Source organism: Benincasa hispida, chromosome 6 (genome assembly GCF_027475165.1).
Source record: "Benincasa hispida cultivar pf3 chromosome 6, pf3_genome.v1.1, whole genome shotgun sequence".
Classification (NCBI taxonomy): Eukaryota; Viridiplantae; Streptophyta; class Magnoliopsida; order Cucurbitales; family Cucurbitaceae; genus Benincasa; species Benincasa hispida.
In genome coordinates, this window is record NC_143483.1 from 41,407,696 (window position 1) to 41,431,271 (window position 23,576).

A 23,576-nucleotide genomic window follows, 5' to 3' on the forward strand; every position below is an offset into this window, starting at 1 on the left:
GTGGCCTGGGGAGATGAAATGCTAAAGTAAATTTTCATTATTTTGTAAAATAAAATACAAATTACAGCCTTCAAAGATGCATCCTCAATAACCAAGGAAAAATTCATTTTAATAAATCATCGACAGGTCTCGGCATATTTAACATTTTTTATACTGACAGATATACATGAAATTGAATTTTATTTCTAACGGAATAATAAACTAGGTTATTCCGGAATTTTATAATTGCCGAATAGATTATTAATTAGACACAAAATTTAAATTTAAAAACTTATTAAATACAAAATTAAAAGTTCAAAAATTTATTGAACTTTTCAAATTTCAAGAATCTATTTCTTCAAGGACATATTAGTAATTTAAACTTAAAGTTTTAGATGATGAAATCAATAGTTGAGAACTATAGCTACTTATTCATTTTTTCCCCCCAAGAAATGAGATGAATTAGTGGAAATTCAAAATAATCACAAGTTTGTATCCACTCGATTCAACATAATCCAACCCTATAAATGATGTATGTATTTCAAAAAGCACAATTTGGCTTGATCAAGTCCTTTTGGCCCATCCTTCCTAAACATAGGATGCTTGGATCTTAGCAAGAAAATTTCTAAGCATATAACAATTCATAAAAGACTGTTTTCGATACGATTTTAATGTCAAAATAAGCATAACTTAACTATAATTGATTTATACTCATTTTTTATCATTTATACTCATTTTCTTATCTTAATGATAAAAAAGAACAAACAAAATAATAATAATAATAAATAAATAATCGATAACTTAGCAAAATAATAGAGCACATATCATTTTTTAATTTACATACTTCATGCCATGACTATAGACCACACTATTAATTAACTCTACTGTTGTATTTTCTTTTCTATTTACTGAATTTTGTAAGAACTTTTACCTACGCTGTTGTATTTTAATTAACTCTACTGTTGTATTTTCTCATATAATTTTTTATGAGTTTATTCGATAGGTTGGTTGATTGGAAGCTCTCACCAGCAACGGTGTCATTTGTTGTCATAATGGACAACCTTTCTGAACTCTCTTGGCTTCCATAGAGCAAACAAACTCATAACCTAACGTCGTTGTCGGTGATTGTGGTCATAAGATTGAATTCATGGTCCAGACTTCTCGAGAACTCGTTCTGGTCATTGAGACTTAAGGTGTACTCCTGGAAGTAACCATTGTAGGTTATGATTGCTAATGTGGCCCTGTATTAAAAGCCAAAAATGAAATGAGAGAGAACTTAGTCATTCCTAGAAAAAGAACTATTTCCAAGAAGTTATTTACTTTACTGAGTTTTTCTTTATGGGGTCCTTCAAAGATCACATTCTCGTGAATCATGAATCTAAACATTCTGTGACCTTAACTTTTAGAAATAACTTACCAAAATTGAAATATAGTTTCACTCGAAAGACGGTAACAATTTCTGTAAGCAATCAACAAATCTAAAGCTTCTGAGATGAAAAGTAAGCCGTTCATTTCTGAGAAACTACCTAAATTCAAGTTGGCATTTCATAAGAAATGTGATAGAATCCAAATATACTGAAATATAAATGATGACGAAATTACAAGATAAACTAAGTGTTTGAGGTACTTCGACCCTTCCTTCCTTTAGATCTCTCTCAAACCCTAAATCATTGACCAAAATATAGCTTATCTTCCTCGTTGATACCGAAAAATGGATGAACGGTATATTTGTATTTTTGGAAAGAAAATAGTATCAATGCCCTGCAAAACAAAGAACGCCGAGCACAAACATGCCACATATGCTTTGGCCCATTATTGGGTTGACTAGCTTGGGCCCCATCCTATTTGGTCCATCTGGGCGAAATAATTCGAGGTCAGTTCGAAGACCCAAGTTCTTTTTTTTGTAGGGCATTGGTACTTTTTTCCTCCCAAAAATCCAAATTCATTGCTGATCCATTTTTTGGTATCAACATTCTTCATTCCCCTTCCCTCTATTGATAACAAAATTCAACAACAAACTCACTAACTAAATACAAACATACCCTTAATACCTATTAATATCTCAATTTCTTATCCTATCCTAATAGGATTCCTATCAAAAGGTGTCAAGAGGATGGAGTACTCGCTTGTAAATTTGAAGTTCATAACGCGTCCATTTGACCCTGAGAGTCATAAGCAATCTTGTTTGCAAAATTGAAGTGGCAGTACTCTTAAGAGTATGGGGCTTTGTTAAATAGGATTATAATGAGCAAATATGGTTCTCACCTAATCAAATGGGTTTTACTTGGTGGAATTAAGGAACTTATCCTCCAAAGACCGTTTCATCAACCATTCCATCTCTCTCTTTGTGGTTATGTTTTGTCTCTTATTCTCGACAATTAGAGTTTTTCGTTTTTTTTTCCAAGATATCTATGAGTGTTCGGGCCAGCTTCCACACACCTCAACTCATCTCATAGGAGACCTCGCCTAACTCTACAATATTTGGGTATCAAGAAAACTCATAGGATATTTAAATTCTAGGTAGGTGGCCACTATGGATTGAACTCATTACCTCTTAGTACTTTATCAAACTCATGCTCTTTATTTATCACTAGGCCAATCCAAAATGGTTAACAATTAGTTTTTTGTCCTTTTAAACATTATGTTTTTGTGTTAGGTCTTTTGTAACACCCATTTGTACGTGATCTGGAAATACGTTTGAGGAAGGATAAGTTGCAGAAAGGGGAGCACTCAGGGCTAGCAGAATTACAAATAACTCACCTGCAAGCTACAGTTTCAGAACTTGAAGTGTCAGAAACCCTGTCGACCTTACGTATCACTGCATAGCTGCAAAACAACACTTCATAAACCTTAATAGCAAAGAACCTCAACTTCGAAATTTTCAGCAAAAACTAGGATGATTATGCGATTTTCTAAAAGAAAGCTATATATGTATGCCGAGTCAAAAAAGTTGAGCTTAAACAATTAAAAAGGTTGTGGATCAAAGATCAACGGCATTCTTCTTTTTCTTTTTTTCTTTTTTTTTGGGGGGGGAGGAGGAGGGGGGGCGCTGACTTGAATAATAAAAAAGCACTATGGTTAGATATTACAAAAGAAAATTTTCAATTATGTTATACCTTTTGATTCCTGCTGGTATAGCATTATGAACTATGTGATGATGCGCTGGATCTAGTTTATCACTTATTGAGTCAGGCATTATCGATCCAAGAAAGCCACCTGATCTTCTGCTGCTTCTGAGGAAAAAGGAACCAGATAAGGTCAAGCTAATCAGCAGGACAATCAGATCACCATCTCAATCTCCGTGGCATAAAATCTATTGCTCAAAAAGGATGAAAGAGAGTGAACCATTATGTTTATGCTACACCATGAAGAGCTTACAACAGACTTAATGGCTATGAATTATCAGGAATACCCCCCTCCCAACACCCACCCACTCACACACAGACAAGTTTTAGGGATATCCAAGCACGTGATGTACATGTCAACATGCATTAATAGTAGACAAACTTTTTATATAGCTAGAAAAGATTAAATTTCACAGATGTATGGAATTCCCGATAAGTTTTTAACATAGAATTTATTTTGAGTACACCTCAATCACAATGTGCTCCTATCTACATTCTTCGTTGACATGACCCTCCAAAAATTCATTAACTTTCAGAAGTAGAATTTCTGCCAATGCAAGAAAGTTATCATCGTAACTTCATCTATTTTGCATCAGATCGGACTCAAAATCCAACAGACTGAAAGATTTATATGTTGCTAAGAACCTCAAAGTTCTGTGGTGAAATATAAAAAAGAATGAAGTAATAAAAAAAAGGAATCAAATTCAGAAGTTGAATTTCTGCCAATGCAAGAAAGTTATCATCGTAACTTCATCTATTTTCAATCAGATTGGACTCAAAATCCAACAGACTGAAAGATTTATATGTTGCTAAGAACCTCAAAGTTCTGTGGTGAAATATAAAAAAGAATGAAGTAATAAAAAAAGGAATCAAATTAAAAGGTATGTCAGTATTTAAAAGGTTAGGAAAACACATCAAGATCATGATGAATAATGCATATTGACGGTTCACCAAAAATACCTATGACGTGAAGCGGAACATATGTGCATAAAACTAAAGCCTAGCCGTAAAGATACCAACTAAAGAATCCCACAAGCATGCGTAAATACTCGTACAACATTATGTAAAAAAAATAATTTAACCTCATTCCTGGATTTCTGAAGAGAAAACAGATGCATAATAGTCACCTTTGGTTTATAGCAAATCCAAGAGGAAAAACATGAACAGAACCAGAGGAACTAGTTGCCACCAGAATTTCTGGAACTTGAGAACATGGCCCAAAAGACAAGGAAAATATAGTTGATGGATATGATCCTCTGCGGAAACTATATGACTGCTAAAAATTTTGAGTTAGATATCATCTCAAGAAGGAAAAATTCTTCGACATGGTCGACAAAAAGATGGCAGAATTACCAAAGAAATGAAAGAGGTGAATTTACTTATAATTTAACCCGGTTGATATTTATTTTATTTTGCTGCAAAATACACACACACTTGTTTATTTGTTTTATTTTGGTTTTAAAGTTTTTGGTCTCAAAATTTTGTATAAAGAAGGAAAAACCAAAAAAAAAAAAAAGAAGAAGAAGAAGAAGAAGCTTCACAGAGACGGACAGAACAAAAACAAAAAGTAGTTCCCTGCTTTCAAGATGAATATAGCTCGCCCAATCACAAATATGCAAGTTGTTAATAATTTTCAATGCGTCAGAAGGGGTAGTCTTGACATTCAATGCTATCAATCTCAAACCATTTTTGCTCCAATAACTTTACCGGGAAAATGTGAATTTGTTCTGACCAGTCCAAAAGCCACAGAAGGTTTTAGTATAAGGTTCTAGAAGGGATAGGATGGTAAAAACTCATTTTCTGATCATGATTTCAAAAATCATTCAAAGCATCTTACACGGTTGGCGGTAAATAACCAATATAAATGTACAGAGACTTTTGAGGGCATGGTATAGTATTCTCCACCTTAGTTGCTTCTGATACCAGATGCACTCTAATCATAGTTCCTTGTTCTGATGCTGTTGCTATGTACATCCCATTTGAAGAAAGGACCATTGTGGCCAGCGGTGCACGATGAGCATCTATCTGTAATTAAATTTCCACAAAACAATAAGCTAAAATTAAAAAAGGGATTAAAAAACAAAATTCGTCAATTAAAAAGGATAAATTGCATAAATTATTGCCATTTAAGGCCATGGTCAATAAGTAAAACTCAAAGTATCAATTAGAAATATGAAAAAACTGAAACTATCAAGGATGTTCGATTGTTCTAAGAATGTGACAGTACAGACTAGATCCTGTTCCCAAATTTTCCTGAAACGAGTCTCTGCACTTTTACCCATTCTCACAGATGCATATTTAACTAGGATCTACAAATTTGCATTACTAACCATGGCAATTCTTTTGTTCCACAAAAAAAAAAAAAACCCAACAACAACAACAACAAAAAAAACATAAAATAAAACCATGACAGTTAATAAAAAATACAGATCATGTCAGACAACAATTTTTAATTGTATCCTACATCTTATTCTTCCTTCCCAACAAGGAAAGTTCAAGCCCAAACCTCGCAGTGCAACTGAAGCTCCATGACATTGTACAGCAACAGAGATCCCTTCGTGATGCTGGCTGGAATAGCTAAGAAGCAACCGTCCAAACTAGGGGAGAATGCACAGGTTCCTAAGAATTTTAATTTTCGGAAAAGAACCCACAGTCACTAACAAGTTTTTATTACTTACACATCAGAATAAAAACCCAACTTATTAAGCATGTAAGATTTGGGTCAACTTATTAAGCATGTAAGCCTTTTCTTGATTGTGTCTACGGTAGTAATGAGCCATAAAAATATAAACATGACAGAGTTAAAAGTTCTTTACCAAGTTCAAGCATTACAATGAGCACATGAAAATTCTTGAACAGAACAGCAATGTAAATAAATGCTAGAAACTTTGACAAAATTCTCTATCATGAACATAGTGTGCCACGGATAGCAAGTACATACAGGAATATATACCAACCTGACCTTTTGAATTTGGTACTGTATCAATCCTGTCCAAGATTGTGAGACTATTTATGTCGTATATGTATGTCTTATCTTGCAGTAGTACAACAAGTCTGCATTTTCCATCAAATCTTAGAATCAGTACAGATCAAAATACTGTTAGAAAAACAAAAAGAAAACTTTATAAGTTCCTATTTTATTTTATTACAACTTATTTTGAGAGGAGAAACAAATTTCATTGATAAATGAAATGAAGGGAGCATAATGGACCAACACCTATGGGTGAATAATAAAAGACCATGCCAACTGGAAATGAAAGATGAAAGACTATATAATCTCCGAAAAGGTATCTATGCTACCACTACAATGTATGAAATAAAATCAAATCCAAAAAACTACCGAAAGATGAGAAAACATCCTTGAAAATCCTTGCATTCCTTTTCATACCATAAATACCAGATTACTACTACAATAACTGACACAATTATTCTCAACTTAACTCGAAAACAAAAGTTACTGATGCTTGTAAAGTTCAGTTGGTTAATGGTCATGATGAACTCATAAATTCCTCTTCTGAAAATGGAAGGGTCTAGTGCACCCACCATTTCCATAAACAAATTTCCTTCTAGTAAATCAAGTATGTTTGATGGTTTTAGTTTTACTTAAAGGATAAGTACACTTTTTTTTTTCTTTCAATAATAGACCACAAAGATTGGATTTCCAATTAGAAGAAATAGTCTAAAAGTCCATCGCAGACCGCATCAAGAACTAACTTCAGGTGGGGGAGCATTGCAAAACGACATTTTGGCTAGCAAATTTACATATTTTCGCCACTTCCATCAACAAGTACAACCAAAAAGAGGGAAAATAAAAACACAAACTACACCCAAGAATTGAAGCCACCAAAAAGAAAATTACAGGATATTTTCTCAAAAGCTAATTGATAGCTCTCCAAAGGAGCTATTTATTCCCACCTAAATCTTGTTGGTTCTTAAGTATTTAATGTTTTATCGAGGGTTTTTGACAGATAAAAGAGCAGAGGAGACCATCGGGACGTTTTGGATGCATTTCAAGCTTAAATGAATCAAGAAACAGGAAAAGAGGGAAAATGACATTTTTGCCCCAGCGAAAGTGCGACAGCACTACGAATTTTGATGGGGAAAAAAAGAGAGGCGCACGTGGATGGATCAATCGCAGGGGGCAGAGGCGCTATGCACGATGCCCAACGGCCTGTTGAAGTGCCGCGACGCTACTCCAAAATTTTCTATAAATACTCCCTCCTATTTAGGGTTTTGGACACACAATAGAGAGAAGAATGCACAATGTAATGGAGAGTAGAGAGGCCGTCAGTCCAACCTATCTTTCATTATCTTTGCATTTTCTTTTAGGTTAGATTTTACTATTTTAGGGTTGTATTCCATGGATCGGATCAATTCATCTCTTCTTCCTTCGTCGATGAAGTCGTTGAGGTGAGTTTCTCGGTTCTAGGTCTTGGGATGTAACCTATGTAATGACTTTGAGGATTCTTTGCATTAATTTCATATTGAGTTTATGCATCCTTGAATGTTTTTTCATTTTCGATTTATGTTTGTCGGTTTGACTGACAATCGTTCCTTTGAATGTAATTCGATTGCTAAAGATTTTTAGACTTGCACGATGTATTGTTTCTTCGTCTAGCTTAAGTCATTGAGTAACAAAAGTTGAATCTTGCATGCTAGGGTTTTTTAGTCTAGTCTTGGATCCTAAATTGTTTGGTTTGATTTGGTTCAAGGAAACTAGGTTAATCAAGTTGGCTATTCAATTAATTAACTTCACAATAGAAACCTAGGGCTTAATTTAAGTTTTAATTGATTCTTCACAACCACTAACGAATTTGGTAGAATTGATTGCATTTAGTTAATTAGGGCTTCACTAGAAGTTTTAATTAAACTTAGGTCACTTGCATGATTGAGTCTTAATTAGTTGTCTGCCTTTGTAGATGCTTGTTAGGGCCAATCAAACAAGTTGTTGTGTCAAGCATAATCAATATGAGTTAATAAAAATAATCCGATGATGAGGAATTACATAGGAACCCAATTACTCCCAAGGGATAGAATATTCAACCCTTGAGTACATTTACCCGTTTTATTTTAAATTTCACATTCATTCTCTATACCATACCAAACCCCCCATTTATTGCTACAACTAGCAAATTAGCCTAACAAACAAATCGTGCTTCCCTATGGATCGACCCAGATTTGCCACTGTTACTACATCTTTTTAGTAATAGGAGTAGTTTGGTTATATATAAATTCTTTTCTTTTGATTTGTGGTCTTTTGGGGGCGACACCAAAAAGGCTAGATGACTAATGATAGAAAAAAAGAGGATAACCCAAATGTGAGAAATATCTTATACTCTTAAATTTAATAATAGGAAGATGGCTTCTTGGATTAAATAGGCTTGATTACATAGATACTAGATTTGAAAGGTAGGTAAAATAGTCAATGGTTAATAACTTAATATATAAGAAAATGTCAAAAATATTCAAGACATATGGATCAATAATTAGTATTCAGATCATCTGCCCTAGCTTCATCTCTCAAGTTCATTTATAAAATTCTGTCAACTACAAATTAGCATACAAGATACCCCTGCCACCAATTTGTTCAAGTTACCAACTACCATCAGCAGTTTCATACTAAAATCAAATCCATAAGATATAAAATATAATAAAAATTTGTATTTACCACATCATCATAATGGAATGTGCGTCTCTTGTAATATATAACCATTTTTAGAAAAATAATGCAACTTAAACAGCTAAATTTTCTTCTCTCTTTACCTTTTCCTATTCATGCGAACAGCTAGTATTGAAGTTAAAAAATTCAGTTCTCTAAGAGCATTTCCACTCATTGTATTAAACAAGCAAAGACGACGTGGGGATAAAGATGGCTGTGGACAATCAAAGAAAAATATATTTTCATTAATTGGCAACCAGGTGCACAAAATGTGCGATAATGCATGTTGCGATAGATAAATATTGAATTGTATCTAAGCTATAGTTAACTTCCAAATCACCTGTTCGCCAGCTCCAACAATGGCAACAAGATTAGAGCTAAATAGCATCTCAACAATATTGAATGCACCAAGAGCTAGCAAAAGAGAATGTGAAAATTTTAGATCAAACACAAATAGTGAACTCAAGAGCTTCATACTTCCAAATACTAAAAAGTAAAAAATCCTCAAGTTCATTCTTTTCAAAATAAAAAATTGTGAACTTGATTGCAAAAACAACAATAGATATCAACTCGTTAAAGAAAACTCAAATTCATTTTTATCTGAACACGAAATCGAGTACTGTGCCCATGTGTTTACATATATGTGTGAAATATAGAGAAAAGATGACGAGAATTAAATTATTTTGCAAACATGTAACATTTCTGATTCCATGCCTTAATAGCAACACTTCATTAACTAGTATCTGGCTATAGACAGTTTCGTGCATGAAAACTATTTCATACAAACACTTCAAGTCTATACTTCATAATTTCTGGAGTTAACTGTAAATATACTTTGTACTAATCTAGAATAAAAAAAAGAAAATTTTGGCGTTCGTCAGGACACATCAAGGCTCCAGCAAGAACTTGACTTCAATCAACAAGACTGAGTATCTTATCACAAAATTTACCAAGCCTGAGTATGTTGCATAGCTAGTCATTTTAGATTAGCATAAGGGGTTCTAACTTCTTTATAGCACAATGCAATTTTTTTAAAAAAAAAACCTTGAACAGTTTCATTTTTTTGTTATTCGGTTCATTATAAAAGCATATTTGCTGAAAAAATTAAAATTAGAACAAAAGACAAAGAATCTAGCTCAAAAACATACCACGTTCATAGCATAGCCTTCCATTATTGGAATCAAATATTCGGAAACCATCTCTCGTGCCTATTGCAAATAAACTGCCAATTCCAACCAAACCAATATCTTAGATATTTATCTATTTATTTGTTATTATCATTATTTGCTTCTAATCTGGGGACAACATTCAAAGAGAGTATCGAGACAATAAAAATAACTGAGCAAGAACAGAGTCACACAATTGATCTTTAGCCAAAAGGCTGAGATAAGTATAAGTGGAGGAAAAAAAAATGTCACTAGGCTTTGAACTCTTTACAAAAATACAAACTTGGTTCACCAATTCTCTCGAATTTCAACTCTCAGTTTTTCTTCTCCACAGACTTTCTACAATGGCATAAAGGACCAACATAACTGTAAGCTTCAAATAAAATCTGGACTCCTATAATAACTCAAATCCTATGATTACCAACCATTCATTCAAGTATTGCCATTTAATTCACGCTAACAAATTGTGATCTCAACCTTGATCGTCAATAGCCTTTTTTTTTTCTCTCTTTTTTTTTTAATGAAAACTACTTACATTGAGAAAGAAATGAAAGAATAGACAGGCATACTAAAACCAAGCCCACAAAGAAAGAGAACTCCCTCTACAAGGAGGGACTCCAACTATACAAAAAAATGCCTATAAGATAGTTACAAAAAAAACTTTGAAATCGAAGTCCAGAGAAAAACATGAAATCAAATAAGGGACCAAACATCATAAGGATCCCTATCCAATATCCACTCTCCTGTTCTGTTCGCCCCACAAAACCCATAAGATCGTGCCCACCCCCGCACACCATAAAAAACGGCCTTTCTTCCCAAAAAGCGATCATAGTTCTTACGTCTCTGTGTCGAGCGACCATCAAACCAAACATCTGGAAGAAAGATCCCAAACACAACTCGCATACTCAAATCGTCGATCCAAGTCTTCCTCACCTTCCGACAAAGAATACAACAAAAAGGCCCAACAAGCAAAGGCATCTTCCACACAAGCCCATCCATCATGTTAGCATGATCGTGAAGAACTTGCCAAGTAAAGAACCTCACCTTCCTAGGAATCTTAATCCTCTAAAGAATCGAAAAGACCGACACCCCTAAGGGAGAAAGATCAACCAAATAATGAAAGAAAGACTTACACGAGAACTCTTCCAAAGGATTACGGCTCCAAAATCTAACATCACTTCTCCCTCTTCTAAAGGAATGACTCTTGAGTAAAGAAAGAAGTGTAGCGACATCTGCCGCTTCCCTATCAGAAAGAGAACGACAAAATCCGAAGGAAAAGGAACAAGAGCTCCCAGACCACACGAGAAAACTGGTAAGAAAATGGTTTTTAAGAGACAACAAATGATACAAAACGAGGAAACAAATCACAAAGAGGTCTCTCCCCCATCCAATGATCTTCCTAGAAATATGTATTCCTTAAAGAAACTGGTCCCTTGATGATCTCCCACCTAATCAAGTGCGATCCTTTTCCTTTTCTTTCTCCAACCCCTTCCCAAAGGAAGTCATGCATCAGCTTCTCCAAGCTCTTACACACCTCACAAGGGGCCCTAAAGAGGGAAAAAAAAATACACGGGGATACCACTCAAGATAGATTTGATCAGAGTAAGCCTACCAACTTTTGAAAAGAAACCTTTCTTCTACAAAGCTAACCTACAAATTTTATCAACAACAGGGTTCCACTGAAAAGTAGACTTAGGATTACTTCCAAGAGGAAGAACAAGGTAAGATGAGGGAAAGCTACCAATGCCACAACCGACCAAATCTGCCCAACTTCTACGCTTCTCCTGATCACAATTAATCCCCATAATACAACACTTCCTTCTATTAATCTTCAACCCCGACATCTCTTCAAAGAAAGCTAGAACATGATTCAAGATCAAGAACGAACTATCCTTCCTAGAGCAAAAGAACAAGGTATCATTAGCAAATTGGAGAAGGGATAGGACAACCCTATCCTCCCCCACCTCAAAAGGCTCAATAACATTGCCAACAACATACTTGCTAAGGATTCTACTAAGAACATCCACGACGAGGAGGGAGAGAGGATCCCATTGTCTAAGTCCTCTAGTCGCCACAATAGGCAGTAGTCCTTATCATGACTATGATATTTATCGTTCTAACTACAACAATGATTGAAAATGTTATTTAGTTGACTATTTGTTGTTTTATTACTATACTACGAGCTTGCAAAGTATACTAATAACTTGATGAGTAAACATAGAACTCAAATCTTCTAATTCTTTAAAAGCCACAACAAAGAAAATTTGATTCTATTGTCTTTCAACGAGCCAAGTGTCATTCCAACTTTTTACTCATCATTGAATGTCTTATGTTATCTCTTTATTCATCATTGTGGTTGATAATCTATATAAATTTTATTCAGGCACCATGGTTTGACCTATTGACTGTTGGGGCTAAAAAATAAGTGAAGGGCCTAAAGGGAATGAATTCAAACTATGGTGGGTATCTATCTTGAATTTAAAATCCAACGAGTTTTCTTGATAACCAGATATAGTAAGGTGAGCGTCAGACCATACTCGCATAGATATGTGGGTGTATGAAATTGATTCAAACTCTTCCACGTACAGCGCTTCACAATCGCCACTTAATTTTAGAGGAAACTTTATTAGCTCTATAAGCACCTTTAAAAGAAACCTACAAGCTAGTTCACAAAAAACTCTACACGAACAGAATTACGTAACCAACAGAAAAACACTACATAATTTTCCAATACTCCTCTCCATATGTTACACCAGGAATCACACCTCCAGATTTCATATAATTCAATAAAATTAGTTTCGAAGTAGTTAGAATCAAAGAACGATCAGACCACCATTTGATACACAGAGAAAGAGAAGGAAGAACATACCTAGCGTCCTGATTGAAGGAGGCGCATAGAATTGGGTAAGAAGACGGTTGATTTGCCATGAGAGAGAGAGAGAGAGAGAGAGAGGAGAGAGAATCGTAACTCAGAGATGAGAATCTATTGAAACGGATGTTTGTCTATTCTGAAGCAAAGAAAAGAAGTTGCAGGTCGTAAGACGGTAGACTCGGGCGTGATTGGGTGTCTCTTTTGTCCGTACTTTTCCATCTCGACCGTTCATTTACGTAACATATAACTTAACGTGGACGGCTATGATGAAGTATAAATAAATGAGAAGATCGATTTAATAAAATACCCCATTTATTTTGTTTTTTAAAATTATGGCCCGTTTATGATTGCTAAGACGGTTAAAATATGGTTAAGCGTCCTTACAAATACAAGAATCAAGTCTAAAATATTATATAAAAGAATTTGTAGATATTGTACCATACAAATAAACTTATAGATATTGTACGGACCTTTAATATTAATATTGTTGTTTTCAAAATTTATTAGAGAAATATTGTTATTTTGAAACTTATTAGAGAAATATTGTTGTTTTGGGAGTTCGAGGCTAAAAATCGAGGGTTGAGGATTCGACTAATGTAGAGGTCGAATGTTGAGAACTCGACAAACAAAGAAAAACTTGGAAACATTATGTATAGTAGGGTTGTCGAAGGTTGAAGTTTCAACATACATAAGTCGAAACTTCAACCCTCGACAAGGAAAATGAAATCTTGCTAATTTTGTGATGAGGAACTCGCTCTAGAAGAAAATCTCACTAATTTTGTATATTAGATTGTCAAAGGTTGAAGTTTCGACATACATAAGTCGAAATTTCAACACTCGACAAGGAAGATAAGTGGGTGAAGGAAATCTCGCTAATTTTGTGATGAGGATCTCGCTCTAAAAGGAAATCTCGCTAATTTTGTGATGGGGATCTTGCTCTAGAAGGAAATCTCGCTAATTTTATGATGGGGATCTCGCTCTATAAGGGAATCTCGCTATAAATGTGGTCTGAATCTTGTGAGCATCGCTAGGAAGACTGTTTGTTAAAGAAATGATTGAGGATCTCGCTCTAGAAGGAAATCTCGCTAATTTTGTGATGGGGATCTCGCTCTAGAAGGGAATCTTGCTAGAAATGTGGGTTGAATATCGTGAGCATCGCTAGGAAGACAGTTTGTTAAAGAAATGCAAAAATCTCGCTTTAGAAGAAAATCTCGCTAATTTTGTGATGGGGATGATCTCGCTCTAGAAGGGAATCTCGCTAGAAATGTGGGCTGAATCTCGTGAGCATCGCTAGGAAGATAGTTTGTTAAAGAAATGCTTGAGGATCTCACTCATGAGGAGGATCTTGCTCATAATTGTCTTCACTTTATTTACTTTCCATAGAAATATATATACATGACCAATGAGAAAAAAAGCTAATAATCATTAATGAAAAAATAACAACAATAACAGAATTTTGTTACAACTAATAACTATAATTGAGTAAGTTTAATGGAAGTGCATATATTGAAATTGACTATAATTGAATAAATCTGAAAAAATATGGCCAACCTTGATTTTATTATGAAGTAAATTAAAAAAAGATGTGAGGTCCTATCACCATGTTGCCCCTACTCCGATTCCCCTACACATTTCCCTGCATGCATTGACCGACTGCATGCATGCTCCCTCTGCCAGCCACTGATCCGATTCCCCTCTGCCATAGCCTTAATGCCTCTTCAACCACCCCAAACCCGTGGGTCGAGTGTTCACACTCGACCTACATCCTTTTAAGCCCCCATCCTCTTTATTTTTGCTCACTGCCTTTGATTTTGCTCACTCCTCTCCCCTTGATTTGCTCACTGCCCCTTCATAGCTCACTGCCCCCTCACTGCCTTCCAAAATAAGCCTTCGAAATCATTTTCCTCTCCTCCCATTTCTATTTCCATTTCTCTTCTTGTATTTTGTTTAATACAAATTATTCTCACACAACTATATTGGTTCGTTACTATACTAAGTTTTTATTTTTTAAGAATAATTATAAATTTTATTTTTTTCTTATATTATTATTTTTTTATAGATTCTAATTTTTTTTTTTTTTTAATTTTTTGTAGTTGTTGTCAGATAACAAATAACAGGAAAAAAGGGTGAACATTGTCACTTTGAAGGAAAAAAGAGAACTACCGTCGAATCTGTGAGTTGAACTTATGATATTTGAAAAGTTTAGTTTACTCTTATGATATTTGATTTATTTAGTATTAACTTTGATGTTTATAGTGTTAAAATGTTTAGTTTATTATTATGTTTAAGAAGTTGATATTTATAGTTTAATACAAAATTATATTGATAGTTAATAAGTTTAGTATAGTTTCAAAAGTTTAATATAGTTTGAAAATTTTAGTTTATTCATATGAAAATTATTGTTATTGTGTTTATTGTGATAAGTTGATATTTTCTAGTATTAACTTTGAAAATATAGTTTAAAATAGTTTGAAAAAGTTTAATTTAATTTAATTTTTTATTTTGTATTAAATTTGAAAAAATAGATTTAAAAAGTTTACCTCATTTTAATATTAAAAGTTTAATTTGTTGTTATTTTTAAAAATAGTTATAAAAAAATTAATTTATTGTTATGTTTAAAAATAGTTATAAAAATTTTAATTTATTGTCATGTTTAAAAAGTTGATATTCATAAAACTTAAAAAAGTTTATGTTTATAAATTAAAAAATTTAATATTTTTTTTAATATACTTCTTATAAAAAGTATGATACAAAAAATTGATGTTTGTCTTTTTTTTTTTTTTTTTTAGAAAATGGCAGGCAAATGCTTGAGATTTTTGTTGTTTACAAATGGTAATATGATTGATGGTATTGATGGAGTTGAGTATGACCAACCACCAAGTGGGAGTTTTACCATAAATGTGAACAGTGGAATTGTATTTGAACAATTCATTGAAATGGTTGAGATGTTACTTGGTGTAGATATGGGAGCAAATCAGATAGAAATAATATATAGACATTCTAATCTAGAACCATCAGAATTAATAAGGTTTATGTCATTCCCTATTTCGAATGCACAAGCTATGAACTTGATGTTCTCGATGGCAACGTCAGTGCCAAATCTAGTGCATTTGTATCTAAATGTAAATAGGATAGGGGTGGATCCTGATACATCATTTAACCAGTTTGAATATCCAACTCAATGTATCGATCCTGATCCGGAGTCAGTTGTATCGCCATGTGATAATGAAGATATAGCGGCTAACAACCTATACAGAGACTTCAGAACAGAAACGGATGACAAATTTGAAGAGTTGGATTTCGATGGTCGTGAACATGAGATGCTTTCAGATACATTCAATGATTTGGATATGAATTTACTGGATAACATTCGGGAACATTACCCAATTGTAGCTCTTGTGGACGTTGACAATACTCAATTGTATAAAGGGATGATTTGTCAAAACAAGGAAATGCTATAACATGCGGTCAAATATTTTGCAATAAAGTGTCACGTACCATATGAGGTTGTTGAATCTACACTGACGATTTGGACAATTCGGTGTAAGAAGTGGGAGGAAGGTTGCAAGTGGAGACTTCGTGCAATAAAGAAAAAATCACATAGCTTGTTCGAGATCACTAAGTATGATGAGCAGCATACATGTTTTTATTCAAAACTAAGTCAAAATCACGTGCAATTTCATCAATAATTGCACTGGAGTTCTATGATGCCGTAAGGGAAAAATCATCTATCAGTGTGGCACAACTGCAGTCCGACATCAAATCAAAGTTTGGATATCATGTTCCTTACCATAGGGTATGGGAAGGAAAAAGAAAAGCGTTGGCTAAAGTGTTCGCTGATTGGGATGAGTCTTACAAATTGTTGCCCAGGTGGTTATATATGGTTAAGCAGACCAATCCCGGAACACGTGTAGAGTGGAGAGTTAAAGAAACGCTTACTGAAGACCATGTTATCCTAACTTCTGTATTTTGGGCATTTGGTCCTTGTATAGAAGCTTTTAATAAATGTCGGCCGATAATTCAGATAGATGGTACATACTTGTATGACAAATATAGAGGAAAACTGTTGATTGTTACATCAGTTGACTCGAACGACCATTTTCTTCCATTTGCGTTTTCCGTTGCTGATGAAGAGTTCGCAGACTCATGGGGATGGTTCCTGAAGCACCTGAGAGAAATTGCAATACACGAAGAGGTGTGTTTAATTTCAAATTGACATGCTGGTATAATCGCAGCAGTGAACAACCCAGAATATGGTTGGACGGGACCGAAATGTCACCATCATTTATGCTTACGACATATCGTCAGCAACTTCAATAAAAAGTATAAATTTAATTTATTGAAAAATTATGTTTATCGTGTCGGGTGTCAGTTTCAAATTCGAATGTTCAACAAAGCAATTGAAGATATCAAAGGAATAAATCGGAGTTGTCTAAGTTTTTTTTTTTACAACATTAGTTTAGAGCAATGGACTCAAGCATATGATAGAGGATTCAGATATGGGTGGATGATGATAAATCTATTAGAGTGCATAAATGGAGTCCTCAAAGGAGCTCGAATGTTGCCTATAAATGCTCTTGCTCAAATAACATTCTTCAAATGCGTGAACTATTTCGAGAAAAGAAGAAAAGAAATAAGGGATGCATTGGAGCGTCAAGATAAATACACCCGGTAATATTATTATTTTTATATATTTTTTATTAATAATTTATTTCAAACATATTTTATAATACTAAGTGAAGTAAAAATCCAGGTACGCACACGAGAAAATAAATAAATGGGTTGCACGATCTAGTAAACATGAAGTACAATCATACAATCGGTATGAAGGTGTATTTCATGTGAAGACCGGATGTCATAGTCTCAATGCCAAAGGAGGAAACGTTCAAATATTGAGGCTAAACAGGTCCGAGCAGTACTGTTCATGTAACAAGTGGCAAGCATTCGTCATTTCATTCTCGTATTTTATGGCCGTTTATTCACATTTTAACATGAACTACGAAGATTTTATTGAGGACTACTACAAATTGTCAACGTATGCTGAATGTTACTCTTCTCAATTTCAACCTATATCGCATGAAGATTACTGGATCACGCACCCTAATATGCCTGTCTTACACCCTGATCCATCATTGTTAAGAAAACCTGGTAGACCGAAAAGTTCACGTTATCACAACGAGATAGATTGGACATAACCAGCCACTCGACAACGATGTGGATTTTGTAATCAATTAGGACATAATCGAAAGAAGTTTCCTTCGTTACTAAGACGGGCTCCAGATAGTTAGAGATTGAAAACTAAATAATTTTTTTTTTTATTATATATTCATTTTATTGTATATTCAATTTTTTTATTATAATTTATTGTATATTCAATTTTTTTATAATAATTTATTATATATTCATTTTTTTTTTATTGTAATCAATAAAGTTTTACATTATTCGACCATATTTTTTCAGACTTATTCAATTATAATCAATTTTAATATATGCACTTTCATTAAACTTATTAAATTATAGTTATTAGTTGTAACAAAATTCTGTTATTGTTGTTATTTTTTCATTAATGATTATTAGCTTTTTTTCTCATTGGTCATGTATATATATATATATATATATATACATATATTAATAAAAGAATAATGTACAAGTTAATTAAAAGAATATGTACAACTTTATAATATAAAAAATTGAATATACAATAAAAGATAAGTGGGTGAAGGAAATCTCGCTCATGAGTGATAAGTGAGATCCTCATTTTTTTTTATTGTATATTCAATTTCCTTTATTAAAATATTCTTTTAATTCAGTTGTGGAATTTACTAGCCTCAAAAGAATTTACTTAACAGTGTGGAATTTACTAGCATCAAAGAACATTATTAAAATATTCACATTATTCTTTTAATTAAGTTGTATATTATTCTTCTAATTAAGTTGTACATTATTCTTTTAATTAAGTTGTACATTATTCTTTTAATTAAGTTGTACATTATTTTTCTAATTGAGAAACAAATATTTTTTTAATTGAAAAATAAATATATTTTTTTCAGATCATGGCTTTAAACCCAGGACCTGTTGATCCCGATGTTTTGTACGACCAATCCATTCATCGATCATTTGTTGTATGGCGAGATCGTACTACTGGAGAAATATCCTGTAGGCATCGAGAGGCAGTTCTCCAGCGCACTATCCCGCTCCACCCTTGAATACTACCACTACTGCGCACATCTAGATTCTATGGGGTTGCCAGATTAAGATTTATTCAGTTGGACTGGCATCTGATCACAGCCTTGGTTGAGAGATGGAGGCCCGAGACGCATATATTTCATATGTCTGTTGGAGAGTGCACTATCACTCTACAAGACATAGAAGTGTTGTTGGGGTTACTTGTTGACGGTGAGCCGGTCACCGGAGTGATGTACGATGACTGGTCAGAAGTTTGTCAATTGTACCTCGGTGCGACCCCACTTGCCGACAAGATTAAAAGATCGAGATTAAGTTTAATATAGTTAGGAACACAATTTCATGAGCTCACAGTTGATGCAGACGAGGAAACCGTCATTAGATATGCGCGAGCATATATACTACAAATGATGGGTGAAAGTCTGTTTTCAGATAAATCAAGTCATTTTGTTCACTTAATGTTCCTGCCACTGTTAGCTAATCTTCATGATGCGGGGCGGTATTCGTGGGGTGGAGCATGCTTGGCATAGTTGTATAGACAACTATGCAAAGCAACAAGACCTGAGGTTCGAGAGATAGGTGGGCCTCTCATACTTTTACAACTATGGGCTTGGGAGTGATTTCCAACAATGGCTCCACAACTACAATATATTAATGACGCTCAGTTAGTTGGACGAGCCTACGGTTCTCGGTATGTTGTTTTAATTCAATTTAATTTTTATATAACTGATCTAGTTAATTTAAATTCTAAATTATCAATTTCTAAATTTAGGTGGAGAGACAACTTTTGTGTGACTAGGACAGTCACACATGTAGTCAGTCAATATAGATACATGTTTGATCTGCTTCAACCTGATCAGGGTACATTACACTGAACCTAATTGATTATTTTATATACATTTTTATTGTATTTGTCTTTAATATTCTCTAATATAATATTTTGTGTTTCAGGTTATTTGGGAGCCGTACAAAATTATCATGCATACTTTGCTTAATTTTTGTACGAATGGTCAAGACATATGGCGGACGATGAGTCCTCTCATATATTTTCACATTGGTGAGTGGCATCTTCCTGACAGGGTGTGAGACGTTCAGCAGGATGTCCCATCGCCTTGTAATACTGAACCCGTACTACATGATATTGAGCTAAGGACTGGAAATTGATCCGAAAAAGTTGCACATTTGGTAGTGCGATGGCACTATCGTGCAAGGTTTATTGCAGTGGGGTTTCTCTTGAACAGTTTGACACAGATGTCACTCCAGAAGATATTCATTATCACAAGGCACTACGTCACTCATCCGGGAGCAGCTGTGGGTCATCTGGTAAATGAATGAATATTATTTAATTATTTTTAATTTAAATTTATTTTAAATATTGTCTAATTGTTTTATAATTCACAGAGATCGAACAACATTAGACTCCGTTAGGTTGCGAATGATCCGAACCAGGTTCTTGTTATATGTAGTGACAACCAAAGCTATATGGAGAAAATTCATTATATGTACGATATACCTATTGTTCCTCCACCAGCTCCTAGACGTAGAGGACCTGTTCGGGAAGAGGATGAGTTTGATGAGGTTGCACATAATGTGGAAGAGTTGCCCCATATGATGCAGACGTAAAGTCAAACTGATTATCTTAGTCCGATGATGATGATGTCAGCATTTGGTTCAGGACATTATGACTCAGAGGCTGGTCCTTCGTCTTCATACGTGCATGGACATGGTCGGGGTCGTTGAGAGCATAATGAATATTTATATTATGAAGCGCCTACAGAGGTACCAGAGCAACATCAAGAAGAACCCGATCAACCTCAAGTTCGAAGTCGACGACGAAAACCAGCTCGAAATCGACGACGTCCGCCTTGTGGGACACATTGATTTTTGTAATTATTTTATATAAATGAGATATTTAATTTACATTTTTTTATTTTTATGAGATATTATTTTTTACTAATTTATTCTTTTTAGAGTTTAAAAAAAATAATAAAATATCTTTATAAATTATTTTTATAAAATAGAAAAAAAAAAAAAAAAAAAGAAGACAGAAAGAAGAAGGTGGAATGTGTAATAATTAAAAAAGAAAAAAAAGGAAAATTTGTACGGATGACCCAAAAATTGAAGTGTAATCTCACTCTCTATCAAAATCTCGCTATCTCGCTCTCTCTCTTACTCTTCCAATTCCTTGCTCTCTCCCAATACAAAATTATTTTTAACACATCAAATAATTAAACAGACTCAAAATAATAATGTTTCAAAAAGTGAAAGGGCAAGGTCGATGGTTCAAAATTCGACCTACAAACGAAAGGGCAAGGTCGAGGGTTCAAAATTCGACCTACCTTGGTCGAATTTTGAACCCTCGAGTTATAAAAAATATATATATATATTTTTACAAATAGTTTGAAAACAATATATTTTCCTAAATAGTTTCTAAAAGGATAATATCTTTTTAATTTTCTCGATATTGTACCATATAAATAAATTTGTTGATATGACAAAATTTAGATTCAGTTATCAGAATCTATACTCGTATCGTTTTGGTTTTTGTACTTTGGGATTTGTTCATTTTAGTCATATATTTTTAAGAGGCATTGCAAATATAACAATCAAGTCCAAAATATTAATAGATATAATACAATGCAAAATAGTTTATAAATATAGCAATATGTAGATCTAGCTCTCAGAGTCTATTAGTGATAGAGTTATCACTGATAATAGATTTTGCTATATGTGCAATTCTTAAAAAATGTTGTTAAATACTTAATTATTAGCCCTAAAAGTATCGCTCAATGAAATTATCTTAATTTTAATAATTTTAAATTTAGTTTGTCGAATTAATTTTTATTGAAATTGGTTAAATAATAATAATAATAACTTTCATTGCATTTTTTTTTTTTTTTAAAAAAAACTTTCATGCAATAAATTACACTGTGTGAATATGTTTATAAAACTTAGAGTGAAAATGTTAGTTGATAATATAAAGTTTTTTTAAAAAATCAACAATAAACTAGAATTAGGTACTAATTTAAGATTTATTAAAAGTAAATGGACTAAAATTGAACATTTGAGAATAAGAGGACTAAAACAGAACAACTTTTAAAGAATATGGACCAAACGGTATTTAACGTTGCTTAAATTATGAAAATGATTATTTATAAATTTATGGTAAAAATATTATTTTACGCATTGTACTTTGGAGTTTGTTCAATTTTTATCTCTGAACTCTCAAATGTCCAATTTTAGTATTTGTACTTTCATAAGCCTTAAATATAGTTCCTCAAAGTTAATTTTTTTTAAAATTGGTTAAATGATAATATTAATTTTCATGCAAAGAAATACGATATATGAATATGTTCCCAATATTTATATTGAAGATGCTAATAGATAATATTAAAAAAAAAAAAAAAAAAAAATCAAAACTCAAAACTCAAAATAAACTAGAAGCATGGATTAAATTTAAGATTTATTGAGGGTTAAGTATAATGACTAAAATTGAACTTCTATAGTACAAGAACAAACTGGTTTCTTAACATAAATTTATCTTGAAATTACATCTCAATTTCCTTAGACATGGCTCTTTTGGCATGTAGATAAATATGAACAATAATTCCTAAAGAAAAAAAATATTTATATCACAATTAGAATCTAATTGAAAGATAATTGCTCCTCTTAAACATTTGGATATTAAAAGAGGGAGCAATTTTGATAATATTAAGAAAAATATTTAGGTGTTGGTTGGATTGCACTGAATCTTTGTACAACCCACTTAGCTAATCAATTCAAATGGCAAATTATTTATCTTTTAAAAATAAAGTTGAATTATTATTTTTCTACTGTGTAACAAATGAAGGTTACATAGAATAGGTATATTCAAAGCTATATTTAATCATTATCATAATGTTAATATCTACAAAGGAACTGGTGGCATGTCTTACCAAGGAAGTTGGTTCACAATAAATGAACTCAACCCATGTATTGAAAGCTTGATGACACACCCCACAAAAAGATCCTAAATTTTTTAGCAAAAGCTCCCTAGCACAGCCAAAGGGGAGCATCGAAGTCCCTCGCAACGTCCAAAACAATCAGGTGCAACCCATGTGCGCGCCATGGCCAGGCACGACCTACACGCCATGCCCATGCGCGTGCCTCTCAAAAGGGCATGCCCGCACGCAGATGCCAGCTGAACATCCTCCAATCCATGCCCATACACGCGCACACCCATACGTACGCCTCTGCCCCGCTCATCAGACAAGCGCTAGGCAATGCCAGCACCCATGCCAGTGCACACCCGAGAAGGTCCTAGAAGATTCTAGAAACCTCTATACAACTCCAACGCCCACGCCTCTGTTCCAAACACATCTGATAAGCCCAATGCGCTACTAGACATATCTGGAAGAGCCCAAACAGTATCAAACCGTGTCACACTGCTTACCCCATGGCCTAGACAGGCCCAGAAGACTTTAGACGATGCTAGTCAATCTTAGAATGCTCGAGAAGGCCCTAGACCAATATGGTCTCTAGAAAGTGCTGGACAAGGCTAGATCCTACAATGTCAGTCAAGTACTAGAATGTGCAACAAAGGTCAAGAGTGA

The 23,576-nt window shown here is 33.8% G+C and overlaps 1 protein-coding gene across 5 annotated transcripts; it reads right to left on the reverse strand.

Moving 5' to 3' along the window:
- Positions 1–749: 749 nt before the first annotated feature.
- ATG18B (autophagy 18 B-like protein) lies at positions 750–12,960 on the reverse strand. Of its 5 annotated transcripts, none has more exons than XM_039034175.2 (11): positions 12,799–12,960; positions 9,912–9,985; positions 9,104–9,177; positions 8,868–8,977; positions 6,067–6,158; positions 5,611–5,723; positions 5,010–5,129; positions 4,232–4,377; positions 3,096–3,212; positions 2,740–2,805; positions 750–1,220 (listed from the first exon to the last, which is right to left on the reverse strand). In XM_039034175.2, exons 1-11 carry the CDS (start codon positions 12,855–12,857, stop codon positions 1,079–1,081), a joined length of 1,113 nt encoding a protein of 370 aa, XP_038890103.1. In that variant the 5' UTR covers positions 12,858–12,960; the 3' UTR covers positions 750–1,078. The 5 variants fall into 5 exon arrangements, with proteins under 5 accessions (XP_038890103.1, XP_038890102.1, XP_090170776.1 ...); XM_039034174.1 differs by having other exon boundaries at positions 4,232–4,380; positions 12,799–12,954; XM_090314650.1 differs by lacking the exon at positions 8,868–8,977 and having other exon boundaries at positions 12,799–12,946.
- Positions 12,961–23,576: the final 10,616 nt, after the last annotated feature.

Excerpts from the sequence above, each read along its gene's own strand:
- ATG18B (XM_039034174.1), bottom strand. The coding sequence starts at position 12,857 with ATGGCAAATCAACCGTCTTCTTACCCAATTCTATGCGCCTCCTTCAAT. Across the intron at positions 9,178-9,911 it reads AAGGCTATGCTATGAACGTG|CTCTTGGTGCATTCAATATT; the intron begins GTATGTTTTTGA and ends CTCTTTTGCTAG. Across the intron at positions 6,159-8,867 it reads GTTCGCATGAATAGGAAAAG|ACTTGTTGTACTACTGCAAG; the intron begins GTAAAGAGAGAA and ends TGGAAAATGCAG.